Source organism: Anopheles darlingi, chromosome 3, assembly GCF_943734745.1.
Source record: "Anopheles darlingi chromosome 3, idAnoDarlMG_H_01, whole genome shotgun sequence".
NCBI lineage: Eukaryota > Metazoa > Arthropoda > Insecta > Diptera > Culicidae > Anopheles > Anopheles darlingi.
Window position 1 is genome coordinate 69113468 of NC_064875.1, and position 27722 is coordinate 69141189.

Genomic DNA, 27722 nt, shown 5'->3' on the forward strand with positions numbered 1-27722 from the left:
GTTGTGGCGCTGCTTTTCCTCCTTCGTCGATGAGCGGGACAGATCGAACCGTTTGCGTTGCAACAGCAGGTCACTGGCATCCGCATCGGTCACTAGACCGCCACCTTCTCGGTCGAATGATTCCGACGTCATGGCAATGCCACTGGTACCGCTAGTCATAGGCTCCTGCACTTCGTACTCGATGATCTCGATGTTGTTCGCGCAAGTCGTGCTGTTACTGCCGCCCGTCAATTCGGCTACCGTTGCGCTCGTTGCCTTGTTAATGCGCACAATATTGCTCCACATCTCCTCGTCTTCCTCCTCTCCATCCTCCTCTTCATCGGCATCCACTCCATCGTGCTCCTCAGTACTGCTGCTATTGCTATCAGATGCGGGTGAGTGGCTGCTACCGGCGGCTTCCACCATTTCGTAGGTAGACGTTGCGGAATCGGTCGAGACACGGTTCAGTCCCTTTCGCAGCTGACTCTCCTCACCATCCTGCTCCGGTGGAATGGTGCACAGTCTGTATACTACCGCCGGTGGCGAACTCCGTCGATCATCGCTTATGCCTGTAGATTCCGCGATCGAATTCGTCGTTGATGGCGCCGCTGCCGTTAGAGTGTCATCATCGCCATTAGCCATTGGGTTCACTGATGCCATCGTGTGTGCGATTCTGCGATCTCCAAAATTCTTAGCTGCGTCGCCTACTGCCAAGGACACCAAGCAGTAGTGATCGACCGGGCCCGGTCGGTGATCGTGCGAGACATGTCGATAGTGATGCGGAAGTGAACTACAAACAGAAACGAAAAGAAACACAATTAATGCCCTGGGACTGAAATTGTAACAGGAGTTTTTAGATGATGGCACGATAAAAACGCGCACCTGGCACCTCCCCGAAATGTATGGTCATAAATAAAAAGCCTGAAAGAGAAAGGGAAACTCCACGTACGGACGCTCTTCACGGGTGCTTGGTTTTTCAGGTTCCTTCAGTTCCGTCGTACCGTCCATTCCACACACAAACCTATTGACCTAGAAATCTGTAATCTTTATTGCGACAAGTGCTCTCAAATCACCCGGCATTGACGCCGATTGTTTACGGATCGTAATCTCGTCAATTCCAACACGTGTTGCAGCAGCTGCAGCAGCTCATACAAACACGTTAGGTTCTATAAACAATACTGGATGCGCCTTGACCCTGTTTAGGACACGATAACCGATCACACAGGGACGGAAAAGGCGCCTAACAGGCAGGGCCTGCTGCGATGAAAGAAGCAATAAATCATTTGGATAAGCTTCAGAAAATACAGAAGGAATTTTTGAAGGAAATAAATCTCCATTCAAACATGTTCACGCCTTCTCATGGACCAGACCACTTGTTTGATCACTATTGTTGGTGGTGATGGTAGGCACACATAGTACAAGTCATTAACGGTTTATTGATCACACATGTCGCCGCTGATCATCCTGCCAATTGTTATGAGCGATTCGCTCACTTTCCACTATCCCACGTATCATCACAAAACCCATCAAAAGTTCGTTTGCTGCTTCGGTCTTCCGTTTTGGCACGGTGCGAGCGACTCATCACACCCTGGAATACGTCGAACGGGGCAAACGCCACCCAGAGCCATTACACGTCAAACGTTTACCGTTTTGGAAACACTTACTCCGATGGTCACTATGATGATCGAGGCGCAAACATCAAACCGCTAACGACCGATGGGAGACGCAATTAAAGTGCTTGGATCGTAATTGTGCTGTTCTTTTAGATTCTCTTCAACACTTGGCCATCTAACGAAATTTTGGTAGCTGCTTTTGCCATTTTTTCACTAAAGTTTATGGCGCTCTTTTCAAAGATAAAAAGAGTCAATTAAGTGATCTCTCATTAAGGGCAACAAATGAGGACACAAACACTTAAATGATCCTTCAGGGTTCAAGGTTTACTGTATATTGTTTCGGAACAGTACGAATAATCGTATCTCGATCGTAGGATCAACTGACTAGGCAACAACGAACACGTTCCCGAAGCATCAAACAAACAATCGAACATGAACTTCGCGTAAGTGAAATACACACACCACCGGTTTGTCATGGAACCGAAATTTTGTTGTTGTGTTGCTCATCAAATGATGGCGATGACTGATCGTCGTCGCCGTTCGCTAACAGATGCGAGATCGTCGACGACCTCGACCATCATTCGAAGGTGGGGGGAGGGACTTTGCGAGAACCTAGATCGCAGAGCGAGCTAATGCATACGCATGTGGCAAAGTTGTGATCATCGAGAAGCGGACAACCAACCAAATGGGGCCCGTTAGTTCAGGTTTATAATATTTTCGAGACAACAATGTTGGATTCACCTGAATTTCGGGGCCCTCGGTATATGATGATGGCAAGCGAAAGGAATGCACTGTTCCCTCAGTTCCATGCGATGGGCGACATAGTCTTAATTGTTTGAATTCAACCGGTGTGCGCACAGCATTACCATAAATAGTGGGCCGCAAATGGCAGTCGGTCACCGACAGAGACCGCGGGGGGGGAATGATGACCAAATGCGTTCGATTTGAATTCGAGCCAACGACAAATCGATTGTTAGGTTCTAGGGATAGCGCACATAGCGAGGCTGATAGTGGACAAATGCGCGGGAATAAGAGGCGAGGTAGAGGTTGATGTTTAAATTAATTTCGGTTCGACAAATAAGGATGGCCTGGTTTACTCCCGTGTTGATCAGGTAAGGTGACACCAAAGTTTGCAGAGTGACGAACCGAAATTGTAAATAGATGAGGGAAGTCGCATACCTTGAAGTTGAATCTAAAGGCTAACCTTCCTATCGCCATCCTTCAGGCCATTCCCCATCGTTGGCTCCGCTTGCTGTCGGCAATTTGTTCGCGAATTTGTCTCTCTCACGTCTCTCGGCAGACCAGAGGGGCCGAAGTTGCGAAAAATATGAGCAAAAAAACTATCCAGGTTCCGTTGGAACCGCCCAGAAAGTGCGTCCCTTCCATGGCGTTCCATTTTTAACCGTGAGTATGGAAGCTTAGTGGATGTGTTACGTGGGATTTGAGTCGCTTGTTTGGCCGACGCCGCTGTCGATGGTCAAGGTAGATGAGGCGTAGAGTTGTTACAAGCTGATGTGCTAAAGCGGAGAGGCTTGGCCCAACCACGACTACGACGAGCCGATCTAATATGCAAACAACGTGGATCAATAGTGTCGCGCTCTTCTCGCGAGGCAAGTCTAATTGGCGAAAGGAAGCTCGACACCACCGTCCGGTTTATAACGCACGGCGGCTTGCTGCTGACATCATGCTCAACGAACCCGCGGTATGAGGCGCCTGACGGCTATTTATGGTAAAAAATAAAATAAACACGCGCTTGCACGCGGCGGCTTATCTGGCCCGTTCCATCTCCAATCTCCCCGCCGAAGGGTGGTTGCCGAAATGTGTGAAACGATTTATGTTACTAATGACCATGTCCCAATGCCAAACGAAGGTGGCGGTTGCCAGGAAAGCGTGGCACAAATCGATAACATACGGCGAAGGAAGGGAGGTTTCGCGTTCCGCTGCATATCCATCAAAAAGCAGACAGGGCTCTCGCGCGACGGCCAGATTATAGCGCTATTAACAGAAAGCCGAAATGACCATCGATTGTGCCTCGAAAGGGAAAAAGACATGAATTCTCGCTCCCGGCCGTGTTGCGCGATATATTGTCGGTGATGTCAGTCCCATGTTGTTGGAGGCAATGCGACGACTACCAGCCATTGCACACTAGATTGTAATGCATTTCTATAAATGACCATCTGAGGATCATCATCGGCACAGCATGCCGTGACCGTCGAAGATCGCAGTTGCTCAGACTGATGGAACCGCCAATGCAATTATGGACAAAATCGCTTGTCGCCAATTTGCCAATCTCCGGTACAGACCACGGTGTGGCACGTTGAGGCGTTGTGTCTGGTTGGCCTTGGATTACCGACCCCCCGGATGACTGAGTCGGTGGGGACTGGAATCAATTATTCATCATCATCATCAACACCACCATCTTCGGGTAATCGGGGGACGGATGGCCGGACTGGTGGACGGCTGGATGGGTGGACGGCTGGATGGGTGGACGGGCACGCTTGGATTCGGTTTGATGCGTTTTCAAGATCAAGATTGTCGGCGCGGGGAGGGATTACGGGGACGATGGACAGGTGCAAGCGTGTGGTGTTGGGCCAATTTCGACACCCACGGGCCACGACATGATCGCTCGACTTGGTGGCTGTGTGTAGGCGAACGCGGAGAGCTTGTTTCCGTGTTTCGTTTTTAACCCAGCCTCGATGCTCGGTCATGCAAGGTATGCAAGGAATCCGGCGATCGGTAAACCGGCGAGAGTTTCATAAATTCCCCCGTTGTGTGTAGCACCCGCCGTCAAACCTTGGCAGTGCTATTATACAGTAACTTATCCTTCCTTCCTTCGTCCTTATCGATCACAGAGGAAGCCATATCGTTCCTCCTAATGACGCAACTCGTTCAGGACGGATGCACACCAGACGGCCAGATTTTCCCCATTTCCCTCACTGCACAGCACAGATCCACTCACTGATGCACTTCCGTTCTTTCGGAGCGGATCGATTAGCACCTTTTCTTGGCCGGATGATTTTCGACCCCCGTTATCAACATCTCTCCCGTGCGTCGCAGGCACGTAATTCGAAGCAATTTTCCTCACTTCTCATCCACACGTTTGGCTCAGGCACATCACTAGTCTTACTTGCCAGGTGGAAAATGGATGGAAAATCTCTTTGCCAACCAGCAGCGGCACACGAGCGAAATCACAAAAGCCTGTTTCCCTGCTGGGCCATGATTTTACCTTTTACGTCGATGCAATTTTCCACTGCACTCCGCGGTTTTCCCTGCACAATTTTCACCTGGCTCTGGCACGAAGTCCAACACACACACAAAATATAGCACACAAAGAGCGACAAACAACTAGCAAAGGATATGCACCGGCGACGGTTTTGTCCCTGCACGGCTCGAAAACGGCGCACGACGAGATCCTTCTTCGACTTTCTTTGCACAAAAATATCTTTAAATTTCTCAATAAATCAATAAAATTTCTCTTTTTGGTCGCAAACTGACGTTTCACGCGTGACTGTGTTTGTGTGTGTGGTGTGTGTGGTACAGGGTGACGTCTGTCAATGTTGTCAAAAGCTGTTTACAAAAAGCAGGGGTGAAAAGTTTTCCCAAGTTTTTCATAAAAATCCCGTGAAAACGCTCGTGTAAGTTAATTTAGCTGTGCAAACAGTTTAACTAACAACGTTGTGATACTTTGATCAAGGGACGAAGTGCAGAAAGAACGGCATTTATCCGATGTGCTGGTGATGTGGTGACGTGTACTTTGCCGGGTCACCCACGAAAGCATAAAATTCCATGTTTTCTGTTCTTTGGTGCCCTTTTACTACGGTTTTATGACTGTAAAATATGGAATTTCTTTCGCCGGACTTATCAATTGTCTCTCCTGCCTGATTTTATTCACAGATCCAACAACAACCATGATTTCGGACGTTCAGTTGGCCGTTTTCTGCAACGTGCTGGGAGTGTTTCTGTTCCTGCTAGTAGTCGGCTATCACTACATCAACACCAACATGACCAGGTAGGTCTCTACAACTACCGTTTTGGTTCTTTTGGTCCTTTTTACTAATATTCATGACTAAACCCTCTACACGCAGCACCCGAGGCGGACAGGGTCCGAGGCACAAGTGAAGCACAGGCTAGTGCGGGACCCGAGAACAAATTGCATCAATTTAAAGGCCCTCAACAAGTCTGTGCAACGGAAAACAAGGGAAAAGATGGCATTTCTCAAGGTGATGAAGAATAAATAAACCTCTCTTCAATACCCAAGTCGGGCTTTAATTATGTTCAAAAATTTAAAGATACAATTTCATCAAAAGACACATGTCGTTCAGGCTATTTAGACTTTACAAACCATCTTTCACACCGGTCGGTGGTATCGTTGTTCAGTTACAATATCGGGAAACATCAGGTATCATATCCATCCATCACACTCCGTCGGGTACGATCCATTTGGCCCCAGCACCATGCTAACGCGCAGAATAATGGCCAATCGTCCTTTAATACTCGACCGGTTTTAGGTAGGAGTTTTCTTCGGTGGATCCTTTGGCACTGGAAAACAAGAGAGAGAGAGAGGTGCAAAAACTCATTTAAATCGTTTACCTCATCGCGATATTGATTCCCCCGAGCGATGCGCGTGTTCGATTTGATGGCTTATCGGGAAAAGCGAATGATGATGAAAAACCCTCGGGCACAAGTCACGTGGACGTGGCGAGAGGAAGATAATGAACCCGCAGAGCGCATTTTGGGTAGAATTACACGGTTCCAGGTACTCGTGATGCGCAATAGTAACGCATGCTAAGGACAATGAGCGCATTTTCGTGGAAAACCACATCAAGCAGACCATCTCGTCCACTACCAGCCCATTCTATGCTTACCAGTGCAATTCGACGATTGCATTTAGATCGATAATTGGTGCAGCTAGTTCCTTCATCTCGCCAGCGCCATGCTGCAGCTGTTCGATAGTGTGGACGATTTTTGTGAACGTTGGCCGTTCCCCGGGATGTAGATTCCAGCAAGAGTACATCAGACTGTAGCTACAGAGTTGGATCGAGAGTGAGAAGAGGATAGTTTATCTTTTTTCGGAGAAGCGGATGGCGGGCCTTACAACTCATCGCTGCAGCTCTTCGGTCGCTCCATGCGGTAGCCACTTTCTAGGTAGCGTAGGAGTTTGTTAGTCGATATCGATGGGTAGGGGCTACCACCGAGGGTACAGATCTCGTACAACAGTATCCCGTAAGCCCAGACATCACTCTGCGATGTGTACACCTGGTGGGTCATCGATTCTAGTGCAAGCCACTTAATCGGCAGCTTACCGTTGCTCGTCTTCCTGTACAGGTTCTCCTGGTAGATATCGCGGCTCAATCTACCGAAAGGAAATAAAGATTATTAATTTTAGCATACCCAGATCACCTCGAATCTGTACATACCCAAAATCCGCTATTTTCACCGTACTATTGCTACAGACGAGCACATTTCGTGCGGCCAAATCACGATGGACGACCTTGTTGCGTGCGAGATATTCCTATAAACAATGTGGTAAGTTACAATCAAACAGCATGTCCTTAAGCATGTAGGAGGATGGCCAAAGAGGCCAAAGAGGCTTACCATCCCTAGGGCGATTTGCCGCGAAAACTCCAGCAACTGTTCGCTGGTAGGCGTTGGTTCTTCTTCCATAATATCCTGTCGTCCGCTCTCCTCTTTTTCAGGACATCGGTGATAGCAACGGTTTTCGACAGAATTTTGTGTTGTCGATTCTCGCCCTATTTCCCTTGCGACAGACTGGCAAGAACAGGGTTTAATTTTCACATGGCCCTTCATTTCCATCCCCTCCACATCCGCCAAGTCGTCGGTGACCGCGTGCGCGTCCATAATTTCCACCACGTTCTTACACGCGTTCGTACAGAACCGTTGCCTTTCTACGGGGTCCTCAGCTTCTTCGATGTCGTCATCGTCGTCATTTAGTAGAGGGTACAGTTTGTTCTCAAAGATTTGTGGTCGCTTGCCATTGGGTTTTCGAAGCTGCTCATCGGAGAGGTTCTTATAGGTCATGGATTTCTTATCGTTCACGAACGAAGTGTCGAAGTTGAATACATTCTCCGGCTTCTTGCCACTACCGAGGGCAGGCGTTAAGCATTCGCCTGCCAACGCTGGCATAGTATCCATTCTATCGAGCCCCGCAGGTACCGTAGAAGTGCGGCTAACCGTCCGTTGAGAGCGATTCAGCTTCAGAAGCCTTTGCCACTGGAATCGTAAATAGTTGAGCAGATTACCGTGACCACAGTACTCCGTCAGCAGCATCATCTTGCGTACGTTCTTCGTACAGTGGCCAATGATGCTGACAATGTGCGGATGCGTACCGACCGATTTCATGACCTCCATTTCGCGTCTAAACTCGATAATGTCCTCCACCCGGGGACACTCTACAGAAAGGAGCAGGATAAGTATTGCGGTGGTAAGGGACTACGGATGGGACTGTGAACATACCTTTCAACATTTTCACTGCGACTTGGCGTGGGGATTGCTCCGGAGGATGCAGAATACCTTTTCGCACCAAACCGAACGCTCCTTCGCCGAGAAGATCGTGCAGAATCAAATGCTCCCCGTCGATCTCTAGCTCATCATTGATCGGTACCATCAGCTCGGGGGGAAACGGACTGTTGGACAGCAGGTCTTGTATGTTTTTAGCTTTCGTCTCGAACTCGGTACTCGGATCGACCGGTGCTTTTTGTTCTAGATCCTAATGAAGGCAGCGATGAAGGGATGAGAACGTTGATCGGTCATTAGTCTAGTCTCGTCACTTACCTTGAAGTATTCGCACCGCTCAACGTTCCGCTTCAGTTTTGCTCGCCGACGACACACCAGCGAGACGGATATCTTCAATAATCCGATCATCAGTACCGGCGACAGAATGATGAAAACCAGCTTCGTCCAGATCCAAGAGTCTGGCCGGAGGAAAAAGAATAGGAGGGTTGGATAGTGATAAAATATTCAACAGACAAATGGCGAGACCTCCAACAATCTTACCCGGGGTAACACGTTTGATGGCTAGAGGTTTGATTACGTTTTCCGATGATGTACCTCCGCTGGAGTACGCCACTACGTTCACCTCAAAATGGGGACCGAACATTTCGAACGAATCCACTACCAGTCCAAGCGCTTTCTAATGTTAAAATTATAATTAGCTTAATTAGGAAGTGTTCTCAACCAGCACCAAGAGGACAAATTGCACTTACTCCACTGACGTTCTTAGAGAGAGAATTAGATGTATTATCAAGGGGGGAACCGTGCAGATCGAACACCCGGACCATATAGTAGTCGGGCGTTATGCTGGGGCGGTCCCATGTAATGTTGATCTTGTAATGATCACCGGACAACAGCGTCTCCATGGCGCGCAGATTCTCTATCGGTTCAGCAGCTGGTTTGGGTAAGGGAATCAAGGAAAAGTACATCTTGCAGTCCTGCTGCAACCGGTTACGGCCATCTTACCACAAATTTGCGATCCATTCTGCTGTACCGCGCAGCTGGGAGTGTAGAAGGAGTGCCAGTGGAGTTGACTTTCACGTTGTGAGTTTTGTGTGTTCTTCGATCGGATCGCCACCATGTAGTTTGCGTTTAGATCTAGCTGCTTCATCGTGTATTTATACAAAACTTCTGGCTGCAAAAAGTAGAAACCCCGTGGATGTGTACTAAAATGTATTCTGGCGTACGCAGGCATACGATTTACCTGCTGAACGTCCACCGCTTCATGATGAAATTCGCTGGTATGCGTCGGATGGCAGAGGATTTCGTAGTGGCACGTTTTATCTAAACCAGGAAGCGAGAGAAGTAGTGGTTGGTAACAAAATGTTCTTCAGGTGGCGGACCCTTACCTGTGGCTGGACGCCACGTAATGACGGCATCGACCAGTTGCTTTTTTTTGGCGTTAGTAGAAAACTTTTCCACTTTCACGTCCATGATAGTACCCGGCAAATAATCGACCGGGAGCGTGCGGAATTGAACCTTTTCCACGTAGAAATACTCGTACTCCGAGGTCAGCACCGTGGCCGTTATGTTGTAGCGTTTGTTAGGATTCAGGTTTTCGATTTTCACCAGTGAGGCATTACTCTGGAATGTTTAATCGACCGGTTAAATGGAAATTAATTGCGGTTCGGAAAAGGCGGTTTGAAAAATTCAAATTGCACGTGGCACTAACACAAGTAATAAAAAAGTTGCAGTGGTGTTTGTGCAATGCGCGTTTGTTTTGACATTTTGAGGCGCCCTCCCCCCGCACCCCACCAACCCGCAATTAACACTCAACCAACCCTACCTCTTGCGGAATCTCGTTTTTGAAAACCCCAGAACCGATCGCGAGCCAAGTTAAGAATTTCAAGAACAAGTTCGTGTATCACAATCATGCCGCCACCTTCGGCTCTAATTAGGGTGGAAGACACTGTAACGAGTAGTGGCGCGCAGTGAAACGGCCCTTTTCCAGCAAGGAAAAGTGTGTCAACGGAGAGCAGGGAAATCCGTGGTGTGCCACGCCACGATTCCACAGGTCGTAGTGCTAAACGGTTCGTTATTGTGATCTTTAGCGAGTGGTGTAGCCAGTTAATGCTTCTCTTCAACGTCCAGAGTAGAAAAAGCGGATATTTAGCTTACAATCAGGGACATTTCCGTCGTTGAGCGGTTTGTCTGCCTGTCGATCTCATCCCACCGCCGACTGTGACTCATCGAAGCGTGCGAAACCTCTACGCCACTTTCGTCCCATCTCTACCGTCCAGACAACGCCGAAAATGTCGTCTTCCGCCTCCAAGAGTAAGCCAAAGAAGACGAGCAACTTGCGCATCCTCTGGATTCCCGGTCGCAAGAAGCACAATCGCAAAGGCACCTTCAACGCTACCAAAAGCGGTCTTCCACAAACCTACGGAATGCAGCCTCGCAAAAATGAACCCTGGACGCTGGGAGGACCGCTCAATCATAGCAAAATCATAAACGCGTAAGTACTACCCTCCCCGTCCGCTATATCTTCTGCAGTCCACCGCGGACGATTCACATTCCACGGTACACGTCACGGAGTTACCTTTTTTGCGTGTTCCCCGCTTAAAACGGGTTTTCATTGGGATCGCGGAGTCGGCGTTTTGGCAGGGTTTTGGGGTGGGATGTGGCCTTGCACTGACCGGCTTCAGTTTTGAGCCAGTCATTCAATACCATCTCCACCATCATATTGCGTAGCCCCGGGGCATTGAAACCGGGCATGCTTTGTTGATTGCCATTTTTTTTACTTCGATTTGCATAATCCATGTTGTATGGCCCCCTTGAATGACACACAATGGAATACCTGCAATTGCCAGCGAATACTGTTTAAATTTGTGCGTTTGGATTACGCATTTTTAGATTCCTGTTTCCCAAAACAGGAAATACAACAATTGAGTGAGGAATCGATCTATGGGAACTTTCAAACCAACCAGAGACCCACAAGCTGCCAATATCAAGCAATAGAAGCCGATGAAGGCATAAATTCCGATTCTAAACCTAGCAGGCTGTTGCAGCAGCAAATGCATCGATGCATCGCGATGCGCGCTGTTGTGTCACGTGCTAGACAAGGCATGGCTCTCTACTCAGGGTAGAAATCGATCTAGCCGTCGAATGAGGGGCCTGAGGCCGAAGGGGTGGGGGGCAGACCACTTTGAACTCATATATCAAACTCCCCCACCCCTAGCTGGACGGAAACAAGATGGGGTAGAGGGACGAATGTGACACATTGGCACTATGGGGCGACGTTCGTATTGCCGCGAACGCTCAGCCGCCGCGTGTTTGTACCGCGATTGAAGAAGACCAAACTGACGGGGGCTGGTCTGCTCTGGAATCGCGAGGTGGGAAAAAAAGAGGGCAGAAAATAGAGTAAACACGTCAATTCACCCTCACACGCGACTGGCCATGGCCTACACACCACGCGCGCCCCATGTCACCCGCATGTCACCAACGGAACGGCATCCAACGGTGTGTGTGGTAGGTGTAGCGTTTTTTGTTGTTGTTCTTGGCACATCAGAGGGGTTGGTGCGGTGAGGAGCTCACCACCTTATCTACGTGTCCACTGCACACGACTGTAGTATCAACCAGCTGTTTCAACCGGACCCGGATAGATCGCGCGCACACTTGCCCCTCAGTATCATTCCGACTGCCGGCAGCAGGTATCGCGATTCGAATTGCCAGACTGCAATTGCCCCAAAAAAAAAAAAAACGACCAACACAGTAACGATTGGCTAAGGTGGCGCCATGTATGGTCAAGGTGGACGAAAGGATAGGGTGACGTTCCGGTTACCTCCTTCGCGACATGGATCTCGTGGTTCGCTCGTGGCCACCGATCGTTCATCGTCCTCATCGGTGGCCGACCAGAATCAGGTTCCTGAACCAATTCAGCTCGTACGCGTCATCTTACGGTACGGTTGCAGCTCGAGCACCCGCTCGATAGATAACAGCAACAGCACCAATTCCATTTTCCGAGAAGTGCGCGAACCCCTTAATTGCCCTCTAATCGGATGTCGATCTTTTCCATTTGGTCAACCGCAACGTGCGTCTTATGTGTACCGTGCATGGGTCCATCGTTTCCTATCGTGCGATCTTTTTAGTTTCAAATTTTGAAACGTTCTTCAGATCATCATCGCCAGGAATGTGTCGCACAAAGCGTAGTTCTAACAGAAGGTCACTGGCGGCACAATGTTGGATAGACTGTTCTATTGAATAACAGAACACACAAGTGGTTCTCGCTGGTGACATTTCGTCGTAGCAAACCGTGATCACCGAGGCGACGGGAAGTAATTTGAGGAAAAGTGCTTGTGCTAGATGAAATGTGATGCGGCCTCATAGCGTGCTACGGTGTTGAGTATGCTGCTAACTCCAACCACCACCTCGCCCCATTCCGGGCCACCACTCGCGATCTTGAGGACTGATCACAAGTAACACTATTGTTCTGTTACGTGCTCTTCACGGAGCATAGCAACGAATCGTGTAGATTCTGCGACGTTTGTTTATTTGTTGGAATAATGACGACGAATTCGACTCGTCTGATGATCATCCTGCGATCCAGACAGCATTACCCCTTTCCACCAGGGAAAGAGGGAGAGTGAGCGAGCATTATTACGATCTGCCGTATCATGATATTTTGCCTTCAAAGGCTTTTAACTCCCTTCTCCACCTCAGCTTCCCCTCGCTCCAGGGATCGATATGCTTTCATAAACAAATGAATTACATCGCTCATAAAAAATTTGGTGACTAAACCCGGCTTCACGTGAAGAGCTAATAAAAAAAACGCTTAAAAGAAATTCACTTTCTTGATCCCTAATGTTCGGTGAACAGTATTGTTTATTGTAGCATCAGTGGCCCCGTGGCACTCGGAAAGAAGCCTGGCTGTAGTACGTGCTGGAACGAATCTTACTGACACCAAATAGGGATGTGATAGCCCTTTGGGGTTTCGTTAAAGGCGGAGTTTAGCTCCCGCCGCACGCGTTGTCTGGAATTGACCGCAACCATACACACTGGTTCGGGTTCGCTTGTGGACCTCTTCGTCACGTGTTTGTCGTGAGGAAAACCTTGTGGCCCTTGCTTTGTGCTGCCACGATCGTAAAAGCCAGCAACCCTTCGGTGCTGACAAGGAGTGTATGGACGGGGGTGGGGTTAGAAATCTGCTGACCTAACGACATCCCAATCTCAGCCAACAATGAGGGTGAGTGAGGGTGGTATTGTTTATACAACCAAACTAACCGCCCGATGATCGATGGTGAGTCTCGTCTACGGGCGGATATCGTCGCGACGCTGCCGGGAGAGTGCAGCTAACGTGTTTATGGCCACAGTTGCCACAGTTGGAAGGGACTTACCGCTTCTCGTTCCATCGTCACCCCCTCATCATCATCATGATCGGGATCATAGCGCATGAGTCTCCACAACGCGAAGCCCAAAGTGCTGACATCCGCGAATCTGGCGTCACGCTAACACACCCCATTCGAGAGATAGAAGCTGGAGAGAGCTTTGTCAAAGTGATCTCTTGTCAGTACAGCTCACTCGTTTGGATGCCAGTCGTCAGACGACGCTCGAACGAAGCAGATCTTTCTTGGAGTAGTTCTAGAGTGTGGCAGACAGTACTTAGTAGCATACGATCAACCGAACCAATCCAACACACCAACCTCATCACGTTCATCATCAACAACATCAACTTCATCACGCTTTCACCAGTTCCAATTTGACTATTGTACATCGATCCCCCCTACGCCGTGTGTAGTGTGTAGCTCTCCTTATGCAGTGTTAGCAATTTGTTGTAGAAATTTCTTTTTCAGGGAACTACCGGAACATCATCTGGACTTGGCGACGATGGCCGGAATTACCACTGGTGCGATGAGTCTCGTCTCGAAGGGGACTAACGATGTCGGCGATACCTGCGATGCCGTGCCACAGATAGCGACGACCGAGCTGAATGGATCAAGTGCTAATCCGGAGGCGATCGCTAGTACCTCAGAACAGCCTCAGCCTGTCGAGGACGATGGAGCCGTTGGCGGAAGATCTTCGCCATCTTCGACCATCGTCGTACCGATCGAGCTGAATAATCTGAACGGTGGTGATGTTGCCAACAAGGTATGTGATAGAATGCTGCTGCAAAACTAGCTAGCATGGTGACAGTAACTCCAATTCTCTCTCCTTGTGATTTTAGGAAAAAGAGATCGCAACCAGCAACCAATTCGAGGCTTTGACATTGATAGACGAAGATGAAGAACCGGAAGTAAAGGATCGTAACTGTTCAAATGCACAATCCTCTTCGTCGTTGCTGTCATCAAATAACGATAATCGCTCAGTAGAGAACGTACACAATGGCAGCACGTTGGCCATAGGAGAGCAGCCCCAGGCCCAACAGAATCAGCAGCAGAAGCAACAGCAGCAGCAGCAGCAGCAGCATAGCCGACAGCGTCGTCGCAGTACTGCTTCCAAAAAGAACAGCGCCGATGAGGACATCGATTCGATTGATCGGGCCGACAGTGCGGTCGATATGGTCCGGGCGCTTGCGGAACGCGAGCCACATCTCTTCGAGTATCTGAACAATGGTGTTCCCTATCTGAAGCGCAAACCGAGAACGCCGTGCGTGGTGATGATGAAGAAGGAGCGTCGCAGAAATCGGTCCCGCAAGCGTTCCACTGTCCGGCGTCGCTCGCAACAGGCTTGCGGTCTTCAAGCCATGAAGCCGGCCGAAAAACAGGAGCTGCTGGACGAGGTTGATGGAAAAAAGAAAAAGGACCCAGATGATGCTGCCGTCGAGTGTCTCTACTGGTCGCTCGTCTGCTGGGATTGTAATATTTTGTAGAAGGGCAAACAGAAGGCGTAGAAGTGCAGACACAAAGGCCAGCGAGAACCGCATGAATGTAAGTTATTGAAAGGCGAACAATAGGAAGAGCGAGCATGAGTCATCGACACGCTCGCGTTAGAGGTAGTATGTGGTAGAGAGATGGTCACCCGACGTTTATCTCGTTTAGGTTAAGACGACAGAGTAGGCAACATCTTGCAAGTGCGTTCCGTCATGACTCCAATGGTCACTTTGCTCATGAAAAAGCACAGTAGTTTACAGTGATACTCAAGGGTCAGCGAGACTCTCAGGCAAGTCTTGCCAAGGCAATAGCTAGTAATCTCAGTATTTGGATCCATGTGTTGTAAATCACAGAAACCAAGCCCGTTTTTGAATTATTTTTTTTCATTATCAACAGTACACATAGGACTGCGATAGAGTGAGAGAGAGGAGGAAGTAATTTTGAAATAATGTTTGGAACTATTTATATACGCGCACGCGAATGAAAGTGGAGCATTGTGCTCGCCCTTTTCTATAAAGTTTAAACGAAAAACATAATGAAGATCGTCTACAATAGCGTTTTGTTTCGGAAGAATTTTATTAGTATAATTAGTATGGAATGATAACGAGAGGTAACAATGGGTAATGTCGCCATGCGTGGCATACATTTTAGAGATTGTAGAAGCGCTTGCGTTTGAAGAGGTGCAGTGCGATAAGATTCCAAAGCACCGTGTTCCAGAGTGCTTCCAGTGTTAGCATCAGATGCGTGTTCATCGTTCCGATACGCCAGTGCCAGGGGAGCATCTTATGGGCCACCGTATGGCCGACGTACAGCAGAATGGCGTTCATGCCAGCATAAAGAAAGGGATACCCATTCCAGACCCGTTTCACATCGATCGTGTAATAACAAATGAGCAGAAGCAGATAGGCGAGAGAAGCCGTGGCGAGCACGTAAGAGAGTGACCAAAGGTTCTTGTTCACCGGTAGCCAACCGTCGTTCTTCGAGAATCCACACAGCACCCCGGCGACTAATCCTAGTGCCACCGACCAAACAGCGAAACGTTGCAATCTCTGCTGATGACCGGTAAAGCTAAGAATGGTAGAACCACACTGTAGCCCTAGGAAAACCTGCAGGATCGTGGGAAGACAGGCGAAGGGACCTTCCGGGTCGAACGGTTGACCATCGTACACGTACCGGGCAGTTGGATGCTGATAGAGATGCGACATGCCGAGCAGCACACGATCGATGTAACCGGTGATGCCTCCGGTACAGTTGGGGTATACGTTGAACAGATGTTTGCCTCCAGGGCCAAAATATCCCCTGGGAAAGGTTGAAGCTTAGGCTTTGGATTCGACCACTGACAGTGTCTGTGAGACGTTACCTGGGACATCCTGGTGCGGGAATTAATAGAATGACTGCCAGATAGATCACCACGAGAAGCCCGACGATTATCCACTGGCGTACCAAACGTATTATATCGACATTGGCCCGCACGAAGCGATGCTGCGAGGCTATTTGCTCCCGATGGCAGAACAAATGCACCAGCGAGACGACAAAGTATGCCACGCCGAACCGTTGCAGGACTCCAAAGATGCGCAAATTGGCCATATTTGGACCGTTCATGGAGTTTAAACAAAGGCCAATCAGAAATAGGGAGATGGAGCGCTAGAGCAATGGGAAATATGAGGGATAAGCAACCATACGATGGATCTGTTAAGACTGGTGAGCCACTTACGGTCGTTATTGAGCTCACGATCTGTCGCTTCGAAACGTTTCGCGCTAACTGACCGCGCAGTGAGATCGGTATGCAGACTCCCATGATGAACAGAAACCAAGGAAAGACAAGATCGGCCACGTGTAAACCATTCCAGGTCGCATGCTCAATCCACCAGTAGTGGCCACCACCGCTATTGACGAAGATCATCAGCATTATGGCGATGCCACGTAGCGTATCCAAGCTTTGTAGTCGCTTTCGTGCGACATTGGCTGGAGCAACAGAAGGAGGGGCCGCACTGGCTGTGAACCCTTCCTGCTTATCATCATCACCATCTGTGCGTTCTTCGGCGGCTGCTGATGAATTGGCCGTTGGTTGATGACTGGAATGGGCGGTTCTTGTCCGCTTCAAACCGTACTGTACCAAGCGGACCACCCCTGCTATCGCCACAGCGATCAGAGCGATCGTTAGGAAGGCTTAAAAGGGAAAATGAGCAAAATGGAGATCAACCCGCGAATGAACAGCGAGGTACTATTCTTTGATACCACTTACGCAGATAAACGTTCACCGGTTGCTTGGCCGTTTCGAGTGTGCAACTGCCATCGTCGGCGATACGAAAATCGTAGACGCCGAACTCGCCTAATCGCACGTTGTTCAATTGGCACAAGTAGGTACTGAGCACACACAGAGGGGAAGAGAGTGTCCCACGGGGGGCGCATTAGTGACCACTTAACCCGAAAACCCCAACGCCTTCTGCGATACCTACTCGTTATCGTACGAATACTTTCCCACATCTCGGTCGTGAATTCGAAAGCTTAATTGGCGCGAGGCATCAATTTTGAATGCCGTTTGCTGCCTCTCCGCTAGAATTCGTTGCACTTTCGTGAATGGACACTACGGTGGATGGAAGATTAAGCAGAGGATTAGCGATGTTCCAGCCTCGTGTTCAGTACAACAGCAGCTTCGCATAATACCTTATCACACTCCTCCGACAACGCGTAGAGATAATGGTCTCTCTCCGATGGTGCGTGGTGTGACACGTTGAGAAATGCTTCATCGACGCCCAACGACCACAGATCCAGACCGCGAAAATAGTGCTCCGTGTACTCGATCATCGCGATTACTACTGGCGAGAGCTGTGCGCCAAAATTGGGGGCAACCCCTGGCTGTTGGAACACTCTCAAGGACAACGGTCGAAATTGTGGTCAATGCAAACCGGCCGCTCAGAAAGGAGCGAGACAGAGAATACTTTTTGATAATTTTTTTAAGTCAGTTGTTGTTAAACAAAAATTAAAAAAGGATTTTAGTGACACCGGATTGACATAATTTTGGGTCACGTGTTGCACGAGTTGGGTGTTGAAGCTGTATTCAATATGAAGCACACCTGAGTTTACGAGCAGGATGTTCTGTGCAGCTTATTTTAATCAGGCAGGTGCAATGCAAAGGTGTATCAAAGCGACGAAGAAGATCATGAAACTCGGCAAGTAGAAAGAGTCCTTGATAACGTAAAAATGGTTCGTTGGTCAACGACTAGTTCGAATTTGAAAAGTGGTTGTTTCGTGTTTATAAACCATGATTCATTTGTGGTCTGGCTCTCTCGACTCGTCGCTCATTTATCTTTATAAATGTTTCTATTCCTGTAGGGAATGTAATAACCTTTGTCTTTTCTATGTTGACCTCCTTTTCTAATACTCCAGTCTAGCATTACCCCTACCACCCCTTTCCCATCCGTGGTTTTCAGTATTCTGTTGGAGAGGACGGACACCGCTTCCGCCCCCGGCGGCCTGGAGTATTCGGGTTAATTTGGTTACGTTCGCACTGTTGTATCCACTCTTGATATCCACGAAGACAATACCCGTTTTCTATTATTCTTGAATATTTCATTTATCAGGAGGTGGGTAGCTGTGTGAATGGAAGCCTTCCTCCTGAAGCCGAGGAAGAAACGATGGTGCGATGGATGCTGCCTTGTTGAGGCTGCAAACAGCGGCAAACTACAGGCAAACATCTTCCATGGGTGATAACAATAATCAGATGCATAATTACGTCGTTGTGGTATTTATAGCGGAGCATCTGCAACAACATCCGCAACACAATCAATGGATTAAAATTAACTTTCCCATCGTGACTGTTTGGACCATGTGGAATATATGTTCCTTCAATAGAGCGACGATCTTTGAAGTCTTTGCGGCACGAAATTTCAGCTTTCGTTCATCTAATGCGTAAATGCATGAATTTGTATAGTAAGGCCTTAATTGATGTACAATAACCACCCTTTAGCCTGTGGGTGGATAGTTTGATATGTTAAATTCAGCGTCAGCGAATGAATTGGCTGGTTACGATTCGGCTCTATTCTAGCTGTAATTAATAGACCGAAGCTCGTTGCGATACTAGTTAGCGCGGTAATAGTCAAAATTGTGAAACGAAATTCCATCCCAGCGCAGCTAAACTGATTGCAACATTCCAGAGAGTTATCTGTGCAGCTGTGCATAGTAAAAATGGTGTTATGGTGAAACTATTTGCCAACTTTGCGAAACCATATTTTCAGAAGAGGAGAGTAGCTTCGCACACAACCCACGGTCGTGTGGTTACAGGATAGTATAGTACATTCCAGCGTCAAATTTGCCGTCCTCGTATCAAGGGTGGGATGGAATGTATTTTCCAAAATGCACCCCAAACGTACAGGTAGCAATCATCACCATCATTACCACCGAATTCATCAAAGATAATCATATTCATGACAAACAACATACCGCTTTCTACGAAAACACCACAAGTGTTTCGAAATTGGGCTAAAATGAGTGAATGTAAATTTGAACGTATGATTTACTATCATTCAAAGTGCATTAGTGCATTGTCGATGATGGACGGTATCGGTCAACGCATAATTGAATATCATTCCACTATCTCGATGCATCCAGTGGGCGCACATTGTATGAGCAGTCTACATCATATAATATTCATATAATATTCAATCAAAATCAAGAAACTAATCAACCAGTTTCACTTACCATGTAGACAATCCGATCACCGAGCTCCTTTTCACTTTCCTGCACTTTCACCAGATAGATGGGTAGAGGAGACGCAGACTCATCATTTTGACGGACTTCCGCTGTATGGTTAATGTGTAGAACGGACAATGGGATAACGTTTGAGCCGATGGCACGTCTCGGACGACCATGATTTCCCAATGCTACCGGTGCTACGGACGATGACATCGAGCCGAATGATGGTCCCGTCAGACTAGCACCGTCATACATTCCCGGAAGTCCGTTTAATTGATTTCTTTCGCCATCGCTGGTCTTGCTAGACTTGCTGGATTTATCGATACGGCTAGTTCGGTGACCAACCGGTAACCGATGATCATTGCCGTTCGTGGTATCATGCTGTACCTGAATGATTAGGTTCGTGTTATCCCGGCAAATGAGATGGATGCGTAACGACGAGTCGTGCCGTTGCGTCAATGGTTTCCAAGCAGACACTGGACGAGTATCCTCGGAGCACTGCCGGTAGCATTGTTCGAGATTCTGCAAATGAAATCAACAAAAAAAAAATGGTTTGATACAGTATCCGCCACTCCAAATTCGGAGCATTCGCGTGGTGCAAACCGACGGGCGGTAAACCATTAAAAAGAAACACAAAGGCCCCCAGGGAACTTACCTTTAGCTTGGGTTCATCCTCTGCTGTTTCGGCGGTTGTATCGACGGTAACCGTCATACAGGCGGCGGTGCACGCACCGATCCGGTAAAGGTCCTGATCTTCCCGCTCGTTATGCAGCAGCAACTTATCACAATTGACGTTGTTGGAGAAAAATATCGTTATACACAGGACCTGGACATATTTTAGCACGATCACGTGCATGGCGAATGTGCGGGATGTAGACACAGTGCCCACAATCTATGTCTCCTAATTGTACTGCCGGAAGCTCTGCCACTTGGTGTGGTGATCTAACAACGTCCAACTCCTTTGGAGAATGGTAGGCGGCTGTATTAGCTGCGATACCTGCGCGGCTTTGCAGGGTTTTAATAAAATTCTTTAGATGTTATCAACGATACGCATAGCTATTTAATGCAAATCGGTTACGTTACGCATAGCTATTTTAATGCAAATCGGTAATAAAACTAGTTGAAGCCTCGCGCGCAGTAGCTGCAACATAAAAGAGCGAAGGAAAGTTGTTTGAGTTTGATGCGGCAAAGAAACTTGTGTGAGTGTTGAGAGGATGTTGATATCGAGATGCGCGATATTTATCTTTAATGTGGGATTGGGAAAACAACATCTTGATTGCATCACGGGAAGCCTCTCAGCCTCCGAAGCCATTATCGAAGCGAATAGGAAGGGGAATTGTAGCCGGACATACGAAGGTACCAGATGTAATTGCTAATTTTCCACTCCATACTAGTTTACGTTCGTTTGCTTTGGTATGGAAGGACCATGGTCGCAACAGCATTTGAATAGAGCGAAGGAATCAAGCGTTTGTTTGCAACAATGTGTGATATGCTGACCTTGATCGTAGGGTAATGCGACATACGGCAGCCGATGGTATGTTGCTTGTTTAAAAGTCGGTTTATTCAAAGATTTATCCTGTCTATTTATCCTGTACTTACTCTCATGGCCTTAGAATTCACAAAGGGATTTCGCTCATAATAACTTATTAATAAATGCTTTCTCTTTCCATTTGCGAGCCTTACTCTAGAAAAAAGCAAAAGCAATCTTTTCTAGAGAGCTCGCCGACACTGACACAGAGGTGTTCAATTCAAATTTCATGGCGCAATTCGTAGTCAGCATTATTCTGATTTGTATGAGCGCTTTTGAAGTATTGCTCGCCAAGGGCAATGTAATGCTCATTCTTCACTTCGGTGGTTTTATCGGTGGTTCGATGGTGGTCGCTCTTACTCGGCGTTTACCGTTTTGACGGAAATGAGTGATGCTTTTAAAATTGACAATACATAGGAATTATCCTCATAAAGGAATTAGATCATAAGGCATGAAGTCTGACGATAACTCACTGGGCAGCTTTTCAATCAATTGAATGCCTACTGAACTATAATAACAAGTTAATCGCAAGATTTTTAAAAAATCAAACACCAAGGAGCAATAAGTGTGAATGCCTTTGCCGTTTCATAGAAACGCTGGAATTCTTTGAATCAGAGAATGTGATTGCTGATGCAATGGGTCAAGGACTGTTGCGGTATGTTAATGTATTTCAAACACATATCGATGCACATATCAATATTTTAAATCATGCAAAACGTAGGAAATATATTTGATTCATCTGCCGGACCGTTTTGAGTTCATATTAGGAGTAAATTCTCTATTCGCAACACTATGTTCATTCATGATTAGGATACGTAATGTATCGGACTGTAACATCGATCAATATAGCATTTCTAACCGAGACTAAAATGAAACTGCAGCTGATCAGCTTCCAGTACAGTAATTTCCATACCAAGCGTCTTTCCTTGGCCAACAAATGAGAAATGACACAAAAAGGTGGGCGATAAATGGAAGGAAGGAAAGATGAACGACTGCAAATGCTGTACTTCCATCGTTCTGGGAAAACCATGGGATACCTTTAATATTCATCGGATGCAATTGTAGGCGAGCACCGGGTTTATAAGTTTTGTTCGTTGACTATTTCCATCTGGCAAGTGACGACAGGTGACAATTTGGTTTATTTACGATTCCGTCTACGCTTCCGATCTCGTTTTGCATTGGAATGGTGCCGAGAGTAGTTCGTTTACCGGTGGTCTCGGTATACAGGTAGTTGAGACAGAAGCAAAAACTTTTATGCAATCGGTTCCATGATATCATTGCGAAAGTGTATGCTGGATTGTAGACATGAAATAACCTTTGTTGACAGGCGTAGGCACCATCGCCGTGCATTTCATCATCACACGTGTCCTGACGTTTTCGCAAAGTATCGGAATCCGAGATTCTATTAATTCAGCTCTTGAATTATAATTTAAAGTCCTACAGTGAGGTTGACTAACGAAGGTTTGCTCAATTCTGTGAATCATCATGCGTCTCCATTTGGAGATTGCTGCACTCCATTGTCTGATATCTCGATTGCTCAGAACGATTGCCCTTCTCGACCACTATCGAACACAAACTGAAAGGCCATTAAAGGCTGCAAGTGCTGGAAATCCCACTTTAACTGTATTTGAAAAAGTAGAGCAGAAAGACGAAATTTGTTGTTCTGCTTGTGATTTTACACGCTCTGTCCTCTGTTCCATGCACGATTGCATAACGTGTTAATACGGACATGCATATGCTCGATAGAACCGCATGCTAGGTGCATGGCGGATTCAATACGATTGATAATTAAATCGTCCTTCAGGTTTACATGCCATGGAGTTACGGTTAAGGTTTCGAACATTACAATTCGTTTTGAATGCCGCAACGTTGTTTAACGAACATCCGAAATAAACTGAAAAGATTTTGTCAATTCTCTACCATTCATTCAATCAGTGTGTTTAGAAAATACAGATGCTCACTTGCTACCTGACTGGTTCAGTTCCGTTGGAGTTAAGTTCTCTCACAAATTCGAGGATAAAACCCAATAAACTTATTTCAATCAAGAAGAAAAATCACGTTTTACTTTTACTTCTTCGAGCAGATACATTTGGTTTGCGTAGCCTCTAATGGATGCTTGTTTCGATGGCTCTACAGCCCAAAAACAGCGAAGTGGTTGCTCTTTGTCTCGGTTTCTCAGGAAGCAACCACTCATCTTGCAGACATAGTATCAGTAACCCATATCTCCTGGTCGTGCTGCATTGTCGCACGCTCTGTCATTGATGTGCTAACGACACCGAAATAGTTGAAGGTAAGTTATGCTACCACTACATTTTCATCCCGCCTGTCTTTGTAGGATTTTAATTAAATTATTTAGTTGTTGGCATAGATACGATGGGTAAGCATAGTTGCCTTTGCGCAAACTGGCAATAGACTAGTTGAAATCTCACATAAATTAGCAGCAACATAACAGAGTGCATGAGATTTTTTTGAATTTAATGTGGCAAAGAGACTTCATGTGATATATGTAAAAGGATGTTGATATGCTTGATCTTCGTCGCTATTTATCTTTAATGTAGGATTGGGAAAATAACATTTTGATTGCCTCTTGGAATGGTAAGCCTCCAGACCTCCAAAGCCATTACTTAAGAGAATAGCGTGAGGGCCTGTAGCCGGACTTACGAAGAAGCTGTAATGTAATTGCCAATTTTCCGCTCCATATCAGCCTGCAATCAGGTATCTTGGGATGGGTGAGCCATGGTCGTAGCGTCATTTGGATAGAAAGAGGGAATCAAGCGTTTGATTACAGCAATTTGCGATATGATGACCTTGATCGTAGGGTCATACGACATAGATCAACCGATGAAATGTTGCTTGTTTATTAATTGGTTTCTTCGAAGAATCTATTGCACTCATGGCCTTAGAATTCACGAAGGGATTTCGCTCATAATAACTTATTAATAAATGCTTCCTTATTCCAGTCGAGGGCGTTAGGCTAGAAAAACCCAGGGGCAATCTTTTCTGGAGAGTTCGCCGATACAGGTTGTTTCGTCTTTGCGCTGTACAATAATTACTACTGCTAGAAAACTACTCATTACCATAATGTGTGGTGTGTAATTGAGCGTACCGAAGTCCCATACTTCCCACGGATGTATTGCAGCGGTAGAAGGGAAGGGTACTTCTTGTAATTAAAACGATGAAGAAGCCATAATCCTTATAAGAATCACGCTCTGAAACGCATCGGAGCATAGTACAATTGCCTTTAATCCGTTGATGAACAAAGAGGAGCTGCTGGATTATCCATAGAGAACAGGATGGAAAGGCTTTGGGGCAAACTGAGTGAGCTTTGCAGGCTCATTGGTATCTATCCTAGCTTCTCGAAAGCTCCATATCGGAAACGGTTGAAGTTATTCGCGGTAGACCTGTTCTGTGTGCTTCAGATTGCGGCGATCGCATGCGATCTACTGGACTCGTGAAGACATTGAACGATTCGGGAACGACATGTGCAGTTTATCTTCACTGATAGAGCTGTTGGTGAATCGTTGGTTTTGGCAATTTTACTTGTCGGTTGTCGGTTTGAGTTCATCGAGTAACACTGTATAGGGTACGAGCGACGACGGCATCGTGAACAGCAGTTTGTTCAGCAAGTCCTTTCACACCGTTGGATGGAATCGTTTATTGTGTATACAGCACGTATTCTAGGGACTTTGTTTTCCGTTTCTTTACTGGTTTATGTAAGTCTGTACGCCACAATGTTTGATTCGGTTCCAATAACTCCTCCTTGATCATTAATAGGGTCTGTTTTCCGATGGATTCATTCTGCACGCTGTAGCATGCTGGTATAGGTGAGGGGCGAGCAAGCCAGTCAATAGAGAGACAAGCAACAGAACGAACTCGTACGTGTTTACATGGCAAGATATCACACGCGATAAGTATCCTTTTAGTACGGACTGTAACGATCAATATAGCATTTCTAACCGAAACTAAAATGAAAATGCAGCTGACCAGCTTCCAGTACAGTAATTTCCATACCAATCGTCTTTCCTTGGCCAACAAATGAGAAATGACACAAAAGGGTGGGCGATAAATGGAAGGAAGGAAAGATGAACGACTGCAAATGCTGTACTTCCATCGTTCTGGGAAAACCATGGGATACCTTTAATATTCATCGGATGCAATTGTAGGCGAGCACCGGGTTTATAAGTTTTGTTCGTTGACTATTTCCATCTGGCAAGTGACGACAGGTGACAATTTGGTTTATTTACGATTCCGTCTACGCTTCCGATCTCGTTTTGCATTGGAATGGTGCCGAGAGTAGTTCGTTTACCGGTGGTCTCGGTATACAGGTAGTTGAGACAGAAGCAAAAACTTTTATGCAATCGGTTCCATGATATCATTGCGAAAGTGTATGCTGGATTGTAGACATGAAATAACCTTTGTTGACAGGCGTAGGCACCATCGCCGTGCATTTCATCATCACACGTGTCCTGACGTTTTCGCAAAGTATCGGAATCCGAGATTCTATTAATTCAGCTCTTGAATTATAATTTAAAGTCCTACAGTGAGGTTGACTAACGAAGGTTTGCTCAATTCTGTGAATCATCATGCGTCTCCATTTGGAGATTGCTGCACTCCATTGTCTGATATCTCGATTGCTCATAACGATTGCCCTTCTCGACCACTATCGAACACAAACTGAAAGGCCATTAAAGGCTGCAAGTCCTGGAAATCTCACTTTAATTGTATTTGTTAAAGTAGAGCAGGAAGACGAAATTTGTTGTTCTGCTTGTGATTTTACACGCTCTGTCCTCTGTTCCATGCACGATTGCATAACGTGTTAATACGGACATGCATATGCTCGATAGAACCACATGCTAGGTGCATGGCGAATTCAATACGATTGATAATTAAATCGTCCTTCAGGTTTTCATGCCATGGAGTTTCGGTTAAGGTTTCGAACATTACAATTCGTTTTGAATGCCGTAACGTTGTTTAACGAACGCAAAATTCCCGCACATGCCTGGATAGATTTAAAGAAGTTATAAACTAAGAGATGAGGACAACAGGTGTTGTCGTAACATATACTTTAGACAATACAGATAAGTTTTTATCTGTATTGTCATTTATTTATTGCCACAACATTTATTTCTACAAAGAATATAAATTTGTTTCTTTATTGCACTATTCATTGCACGGAGATGCAAAACAAGATCTTATGTTAATAACAATTTACCAACGCCGATGAAGAGCTGACCATTGATTCGATGATGCAGCTGCTTGGCATTTATGATGCAAGAGCAAAGTGCAAGAGATAACGTGCATTTGTTTTGCACAACATTCAACGGATTAAAAATAATAATAAGGGATTCGGACAAATTGCTACTTTATTTTTCTGCATCAGTGTAGTGATAATTATTATTTTATTACAAGAAGTTTTATTACGAGAACTATTATCCTTCATCCTTTTCTTATTTGGATTGGTGACTAGTCTTATCTTCCTTGCAAACAAAATGTTTAAGTTTTTGCCTCAGCAAAACCAAGGATCCGCGCTCGATATTGGCTGACAACCTTGAACGTTTGTACGAAATCAATAATAATCAGCGGTGCAACAATTCGGTGCACAATTGAAAAAAAGCACGGTAGCACGAAGCATCGCCATGTGTTTGTATTGTAATGGAAGAACCATACCTTCTAGATGCCTTCTAGTATATTGTACGCGTCGTCGTAGGTACATCAGATTAGATGCGTGGTCTGTTCCTTCTAGTAGTGGTGGTGATGGTGGTGATGATGATGGAGTTCCAGTTCGTTAAGGTTACATCCAATTTGCTTTCGTTTCGATCTGGATGATCGATTCTTTGCCGTCGATCAAATACCGAATGTCACTCATACAAGTCTTAGACACTGTAATCTGCTGATACTTTTTCCCTTCCCAACTTAACTAGCCGATGTCTTCTACTGTATGATCATAATTGCCAAATAATTTTTCAGGTTAAATTGAACACTGGCCGATTAAAGGCCGACACTGTATTGCAGCACAATCAATCAGGTTGTAACGTACAAGAGCAACGGTGAATGCAAGGATATCGCTACCATAAGACGCGTTTTGAGTGGCAATTATTTAATGCCCTGTGACACACGGGCTGTAGGGTATGCCTTAGTTTGTTTGGCCGTTCGTCTTGCTTTAATTTATACACATCAAACCATAGGGGCACCATGTGAAACAACTAGATCACTCACGCACGCGGTTCTCTGATCGACTGAGACCTCGGTATCACAATGCCTTTGTCAAAACATGGCGCTTGCCGCTTGTTTGCCGGGGCCATCCCGTTAAAACACATACACACCTTCAAATAGAACGCACAAGCAACCAGCGGTTTGGTGGCCCAACAGAGTAGCACGCGTACACTTGCACTGATTTCGACACCTTCGGTTGTTCTTTGATACGTTATTTTCAACGAGGAATGCACACTAGTCGTTTAGAATTGAAAAACACAAAATGTGTACATCAGAGGAGCGCTCAGTTTCGAACAAATCACAGATAACGAGCACTGCAAGCGCGGCACGGTTAACAAAAACGCCCGAAAATGCAAATCATCGCACAACATCTAAATT

General features: G+C 46.5%; 5 protein-coding genes across 10 annotated transcripts in view; 2 read left to right on the forward strand and 3 right to left on the reverse strand.

Annotated features, from left to right (window-relative positions):
* LOC125958140 (uncharacterized) overlaps window positions 1–5052 on the reverse strand; it is a 14104-nt gene extending 9052 nt beyond the window's left edge. The window contains exons 1-2 of one of the 2 annotated variants that reach the window (XM_049691272.1): window positions 4819–5052; window positions 1–769 (exon numbers count right to left, since the gene is read on the reverse strand). The exon at window positions 1–769 is cut by the window's left edge and continues 3112 nt beyond it. In XM_049691272.1, the coding sequence (XP_049547229.1) occupies window positions 1–639 (639 nt within the window). In that variant the 5' untranslated portion in view covers window positions 640–769; window positions 4819–5052. Of the gene's footprint in view, window positions 770–1643; window positions 1897–4818 lie in introns of those variants that run through there. The other variant, XM_049691273.1, reaches the window with a different exon arrangement.
* Window positions 5053–5119: 67 nt separating this feature from the next.
* On the forward strand, window positions 5120–5856 carry LOC125958175 (dolichyl-diphosphooligosaccharide--protein glycosyltransferase subunit 4). The gene is made up of 3 exons (XM_049691340.1): window positions 5120–5227; window positions 5487–5601; window positions 5678–5856. Exons 2-3 carry the CDS (start codon window positions 5501–5503, stop codon window positions 5709–5711), a joined length of 135 nt encoding a protein of 44 aa, XP_049547297.1. The 5' UTR covers window positions 5120–5227; window positions 5487–5500; the 3' UTR covers window positions 5712–5856.
* A 143-nt stretch (window positions 5857–5999) lies between these two features.
* LOC125958144 (tyrosine-protein kinase receptor torso) lies at window positions 6000–27692 on the reverse strand. Of its 2 annotated transcripts, XM_049691290.1 has the most exons (16): window positions 26799–27692; window positions 20259–20744; window positions 19610–20125; window positions 9452–9686; window positions 9307–9386; window positions 9069–9237; window positions 8816–8997; window positions 8607–8742; window positions 8385–8524; window positions 8067–8319; window positions 7944–8002; window positions 7188–7823; window positions 7010–7104; window positions 6688–6945; window positions 6458–6616; window positions 6000–6131 (listed from the first exon to the last, which is right to left on the reverse strand). In XM_049691290.1, the coding sequence occupies exons 2-16, from the start codon at window positions 20457–20459 to the stop codon at window positions 6080–6082; spliced, it is 3171 nt and encodes a 1056-aa protein (XP_049547247.1). In that variant the 5' UTR covers window positions 20460–20744; window positions 26799–27692; the 3' UTR covers window positions 6000–6079. The 2 variants fall into 2 exon arrangements, with proteins under 2 accessions (XP_049547247.1, XP_049547246.1); XM_049691289.1 differs by having other exon boundaries at window positions 7188–8002.
* Window positions 9893–15464, forward strand: LOC125958163 (putative uncharacterized protein DDB_G0277255). 4 transcript variants are annotated; one of them, XM_049691320.1, is made up of 4 exons: window positions 9893–10132; window positions 10194–10557; window positions 13877–14186; window positions 14263–15464. In XM_049691320.1, exons 2-4 carry the CDS (start codon window positions 10355–10357, stop codon window positions 14905–14907), a joined length of 1158 nt encoding a protein of 385 aa, XP_049547277.1. In that variant the 5' UTR covers window positions 9893–10132; window positions 10194–10354; the 3' UTR covers window positions 14908–15464. The 4 variants fall into 4 exon arrangements, with proteins under 4 accessions (XP_049547277.1, XP_049547278.1, XP_049547280.1 ...); XM_049691321.1 differs by having other exon boundaries at window positions 9893–10557; window positions 13892–14186; XM_049691323.1 differs by lacking the exons at window positions 9893–10132; window positions 10194–10557 and adding an exon at window positions 10998–12001.
* LOC125958152 (heparan-alpha-glucosaminide N-acetyltransferase) lies at window positions 15477–17856 on the reverse strand. Its single transcript, XM_049691300.1, has 6 exons — window positions 17576–17856; window positions 17368–17495; window positions 17154–17275; window positions 16623–17077; window positions 16269–16552; window positions 15477–16207 (listed from the first exon to the last, which is right to left on the reverse strand). The coding sequence occupies exons 1-6, from the start codon at window positions 17714–17716 to the stop codon at window positions 15556–15558; spliced, it is 1782 nt and encodes a 593-aa protein (XP_049547257.1). The 5' UTR covers window positions 17717–17856; the 3' UTR covers window positions 15477–15555.
* Window positions 27693–27722: the final 30 nt, after the last annotated feature.